At 35.1% G+C, this 5,962-nt stretch overlaps 1 protein-coding gene across 1 annotated transcript; it reads right to left on the bottom strand.

Moving 5' to 3' along the window:
• Positions 1 to 4,526: 4,526 nt before the first annotated feature.
• LOC127152185 (chemokine XC receptor 1-like) lies at positions 4,527 to 5,372 on the bottom strand. The gene has a single exon (XM_051092684.1). It carries the CDS (start codon positions 5,370 to 5,372, stop codon positions 4,527 to 4,529), a length of 846 nt encoding a protein of 281 aa, XP_050948641.1.
• Positions 5,373 to 5,962: the final 590 nt, after the last annotated feature.

Raw genomic sequence — 5,962 nt, 5'->3', positions numbered from 1 at the left:
CAACTGAATGGAGAGGAAAGGCAGAAATTGCATCGAGAAGAACCAAACAAACGTGTAAAAAGTGAATACAAGAAAAATATGCATGCAGACTAAACAGGATCCAAGAGTGATTATCCAGGCCACAGAGCAGCAGATCACTCTATATCTGAGAGGTTTGTACTTCAGAAAGGTTACAGGATGAACCACTGCCAGGTAACGCTCAACACACATCAGAGACTGAAACAGTGGTAAACCAGTTACGCAAACTCCTAAGAAAAATGTAGCTGATGATATTAGACTTGGAAACACAAAAATCTTTATGAAAAAATGTAGCAAAGAGTACAAAGACAAAAAGAGCCCACAAACAGAGAGATTAAGCATGAAGAAATCTGATGCAGCTCTGCTTTCTGCTCCTCTGATGATGAGCCAGATCACATAGGTGTTTGTTGGAAGACCAAACAGGAAACTGAAGCCAAACATATTGAATTCTAGGATGTCAATTTCATTAAATACAAATGTTGTGGAGTTGGTGGATGCTTCATTTATGGTGAGGTTCACTGCAGAGTTACTCATGTCTTCATTGTCTATCTTCTAGCTATAAAATATAAATAGATAAATATTTTACTTGTGATCTAAAGAGAGAAGAGCAAATGCCATGTTTAATGTTAGTAGCCAGACTACATGTAAATCAGTTAAATAACATCCTGTTGTAAAGGTAAAATAATGCAGACTAAAACTGAATTGCAATTGCATTTCAATGTAAAATTCCTCAAAATTAATATAAAATTAATGTCTGTAAGTACAAAACATTGGGTTTCAAGTAAATTACCTCAAGTAAATCACCTTCAATGACAAAAGCAGAACTCAGACCTTTTTATAAAATAGCAAATCCATCTATCCTTCTCATAACTCCTATAGTATGACTTGCAATAACAACAATCAAATTATTCAGCATCACACAGGACAACTTTAAAAAAAAATAAAATCTGAATTAAAAGGAGTTTGTCACCTGAAAAGTGAATGCTCCGTCTCAATGCTCAGATTTCACAAGTAATGATTTTATTTTCTCATCATCACACAGTACATCAGCTATGCAAACAATAAATGGAAATAACACATTTTATGATACTCAATTTTGTACTACCATTTATTGGTAACTTCAGAAACCAAAACGAATGCGTTTAAGCGACAGATGCAAAAGTACATCTTTCATCATCCATGGCTTATTTCACGTACAGACCATTAATTTTTCCCTCTGCATTCCAAGTAATATCAATCAAACTACAGTTGGGTTGTTTTGATTAAATAATATTAACTAAAAAAAAAAAAATAATAAAAATAACAATACACACACAATAAAAAACACGATTTATGAAAATAATAACGAAGATATATATATATATATATATATATATATATATATATATATATATATATATATATATATATAATTTTTTTTTTTTTGCAAATGAACTCTTTATTAGCATTTAGCCTAAGTGTACTACTATAAGATTGGAAAATGTACATTTATGACCCTGAAATACATTTTGAAATATATTTTTGAAATATAAGGATGAAATTAAATCTATTTGCAGTTTGAGAAATATATGCCTCATTTAAAGTGCCCCTATTATGCGTTTTCAAATATGTCCTTTCATGGAGTGTGTCATGTAGCTGTATGTGAACATAAACTATCTGCAAAGTTGTGAAGCCGACAGTGCACGATACATAAAGTTATTGTCTATCAAAAAAAGAGTCGACTCACATTTGCCTAAACAAGTCGTCAGGAATTCAAATCTTTTTCTGTTATGGCCACACGTCACGAAGTAACAGATTTGCATAATGTCCGCCCACGTTCTACGTCATGAACAACTTGCCCACCCATACATTTTCATGGGGTTTAGGTCACATGGAAATTACACGTACATTATAGGGAAGACGCTGTATCATACGCTGTAAGTAAAACTGTTTTATATTCACTTCCAAAAGATGATGAATCTACAAAGTTTGTATTTTCTAGCGATCGTTCAAAAAACGTAGTTGTGTATGTTATGTTGTGTAACCCTGCACATGTCATGCTAACCGGCTAAATCACGCTTCTGTAGTTCAGCTGTGGACCCACTGTAGTCTGACAATTTGTGATTGATGCAGCTTGACTGTCTGTCTGTCTCATTAGTTTAAGTACTGATAAAAGATGGCGCACGAAGCGGCTTTCACACCGAATGCAGAAAGCGCTGTGCTATGAAACCCATTCATTTTAATTGCTTCCGCCGCGCGAGGACGACTTGTTTCGGTCTCCAACAAAGCGGACGCGCAGTGGAGCGTGCACGCCGCAGATAAAGTTCAAATGAGTTGTTCAAATGAACTTTTGTCGCTGTGCTCTGAAAGGGCTGCACTGAACCCAGCGACAGCGCAGCGCTTTCCGCGTTCGGTGTGAAAGCCGTTTAATGCATTATACAATGTTGAAGTTTACAACATAGAGGTGCGCCCGGTTCGGTTATAAAAGCAAATTGCGAGCACTTTCCACGGTAGACCGTGTTAACATATCGATCAGCCACTTCAGCCGTTTCATCATCAGACTCTGGCTGGAATTGTTATGGTAAAATCGATGCCATCTTTTCTATGTATTGACAAGTCTCCAGGGCTGTCGTTCAGTAATGGCAATGGGCGTTTCGTTCTCCGACACGCTGTACGCGGTAGTCCAATCATAAAGGACTGCGCCATCTGACCAATCACAGCAGTGAGGGCTCACGGAAAGGAGGGGTTTAGAGAGACTGATTCTTCAAACTGCTTCGCATGAGTCGTTTAGGAATCATTTAGAAATGGGGTAAAATTCAATCTATTTTTGGGGAAAACTGAAGTGTTTTTTGACCTTGCATACATGTAAACCTGTTTTGGGAGTCCATTAAAAGAATATTAGCAACCTTTAAAATGGCATAATAGGGGCACTTTAAGCCTTTTAAAAAGACGCCGCATAGCATGATTTGATATTAATTTTAAACAAGAGTTTGAACTGACGGCATGACTCAATGACTCATTCACTTGCTGCCACCTATTGGCGGTTTAATTTCATATTTAGAAGTAGCTTATCGTTGCCTTTTTTTCCAACATTTCATATTTTTATATTAAAAACTTGATTTTAAACATAAAGCTCATAACATTATTTTGCAATTTTGCAATGTTAAAAAATGCTTTTATGCTACATTTTAGCTTCATTAAATGTGTAAATGCATCTAAATGCCACTTCAGCTGCTTCTGTTTCTTCTGTAGAAGACATGGAAATCAATTTAAATAAATTTTAGTAGACTTAAATCATGTAAAATGTAAAAGTAGTTTATGTTTATGTAGTTAATGTCAAGCCCTGTTTATTTGACTTGGCGACAAGAGCTTCCTGTGCAGAAGAAAGTAAAGACAGTGTGCAAACACACTACACAGTAGAGATTATATAACACTAATATAAAAAAAAACAGAAAACTAAATAATTCAATATATACAGAAGCAGAAATACAGAGGAAAAACATATAGTTATTTAAATTAATGTGCAGATATGTTATTTACAATTGTACAGTTTATGTAGTTTACAGATGTACAATTTTCAGATGCTGTGTGTCAGTTATGATGTACAATGTATAGTTGTGAACCTTTTAATTGTTCAGGCTGTATAGCCTGATATGATAACTCCTTTAAAGTTACATAAAATAGACTAGATTATATTTGTGGTCTTTCCCACTCATAGGTCGGAAACATGAGGATTAATAAATAATGACAATTTTATATTCAGATGTACTATCAGTTTGTTGCAACTGGAATAGTTATTTTACACAGGGAATGTCTTTGAAAGTGAATAAGTTACTGTGAGATGCCTAACCTCCTATTCGTCTCATGGCAGAATCGTCTTCTTTATTTACAGGCTTCACATTCTGAGATGGACCATTCAGAGAGACACACAGCTTTTCACACCATCTGTTATTAAAAATATGTAACTCTTGGCAAAAGACTAATATATGAGCATGTTATTTTTATTTTTGACTTGTGACTTGTCGGTGACTGTTGAGGCAATTTTCTAACTCTACAGATGAAGCATTTACACAGTTTAAAGAACACTCTTTAGTAGAGTAAAGCAAATGATGCCTATTATAATAAAAATTCTTTCACAGTGACACCTCAGCCAGAATCTCATGATGTATTCACTTTGGCATACAGTTTAAACCTACGTTCAGTTCATTTATCCATTCAAATAAAGCTTATGGATTTGTATCCTATATAAAGCCATAAGTGTGTATTGTGATGAATCATAATAGTTATGAATCAATTTAAATCAGTCTCTTGAATGAGCAATAAACATTGTCAGGCTTATATAGCTAAATTCGTTTTTTTTCCTGTTTCTATCAAATATCATATACTGTAACCTGAATGACTTAAAACTAAAAACATCATAGACTTACAAATATATTGAAAATCAAAGCCTGGGAGGTCTTCAGGTCAAAACTTAAGAAGATGTTTCGGTGAAGTATCAACACATGGAAATCCAGTGCCTTATGAGTAGCTTATGAGGAACAGAGGCAGGAGAGTTTTCCAGTGCGGTGAAGATACAGAACAGGCTGAACAAAACCAGCCAGTGCGTAACAAATCAAAGCAGACAGCCGCAGTGGCAGACTGTTTTGCTTCATCACAATACGAACAATTCCTGAGGCAGTAAATGGGACATATATGAAAATCGTGTTCACAGTAGTTATTAGAATTAGATAAAACGCTCTTCTCTTTATGTTATTTTCCTCTTCTCTTTCTCTCATTCTGTCTCCTGGTCCTGACTGCTTCAGAGCTCTGAGAACAGCCACAAGACAAAACAACTGGATGGAGAGGTAAAGGGCAAACTGCAGTGCAAAGAACCATCCATGTGCAACAACATTTAGTGCCATTAAAATGAACATGCAAAACAAACAGGATCCAAGAGTGATTATCCAGACCACAGAGCAGCAGATCACTCTATATCTGAGAGGTTTGTATTTTAAAAAAGTTACAGGATGAACCACTGCCAGGTAACGTTCAACACAGATCAGACACAGAAACAGAGGACGACCAGCAATGCCTGGCCCTTGCAGAAAATATGATACTATCCTGAGATTTGAAAACCAAATTGCCATTGTATCAAAGAAACAAAAAACACAGTTACCAATCTCAGAAACAGAGAGATTGATGATGAAGAACTCTGATGCAAGTCCATTTCCTGTTCCTGTGATGATGAGCCAGATCACATAGGAGTGTGTTGGAATACCAAACAAGAAAGTAAAGCTGCAGATAAACAATTGTAGACTGTCTATTAGCCCAATGGATTGAGTTGTGGAGTTTGCAGATGATGCAAGTGTAGTGAAGGTCACTGTAGAGTTATTCATCTTCTTGTCTTGTAAGACTTCTGACAATGTCTAAGTAGTCATCTATAGGAAGAGATAAGAATAAGTATACTAGATTAAAAAAGGTAACACTTTACAATAAGCATACACTAATAATGTACTTACAAATCATTTGCAAACTATAACGTAGGTAATTCATACTTTATAAACGGTAGTTAATAGACACTATACAAATTGTGAGTTTGTACTGTATAAAAAACATTACACCTATGGAGAGTCCCCGTAAGCCACATGCGCCAGTGTCTGTGACCTTAATATATTTGTAATAATTTTAAGGAACACCGAATATGAATGCAATTAATGCTCAGTAAAGTTTGGTTTAAAGCACTTAATTAATGACATTTTCCCATTTTCTGTGACTGAATCTAAAGTGAGAACTATTTACTCATTCCCCAAACTATACACTAATACACTAATAGCAATGCCTTTACTACAAGCTAATTAAATCGTAATAATTCTTAATTACAGTTAATTACAATGATTGAAGAACTGACTATTTGCATGGAGTATATTAATGAATTATCTGCAGTTTATAAACTATGCATTGACTGTAAACTAATAGTTTGATGATT

Source organism: Labeo rohita, chromosome 21 (genome assembly GCF_022985175.1).
Source record: "Labeo rohita strain BAU-BD-2019 chromosome 21, IGBB_LRoh.1.0, whole genome shotgun sequence".
Classification (NCBI taxonomy): domain Eukaryota; kingdom Metazoa; phylum Chordata; class Actinopteri; order Cypriniformes; family Cyprinidae; genus Labeo; species Labeo rohita.
This window is presented reverse-complemented; position numbering and strand designations above follow the sequence as displayed.

What these genes read in the sequence shown, in the direction of transcription:
- LOC127152185 (XM_051092684.1), bottom strand. Translation starts at nt 5,372, where the DNA reads ATGAATAACTCTACAGTGACCTTCACTACACTTGCATCATCTGCAAAC.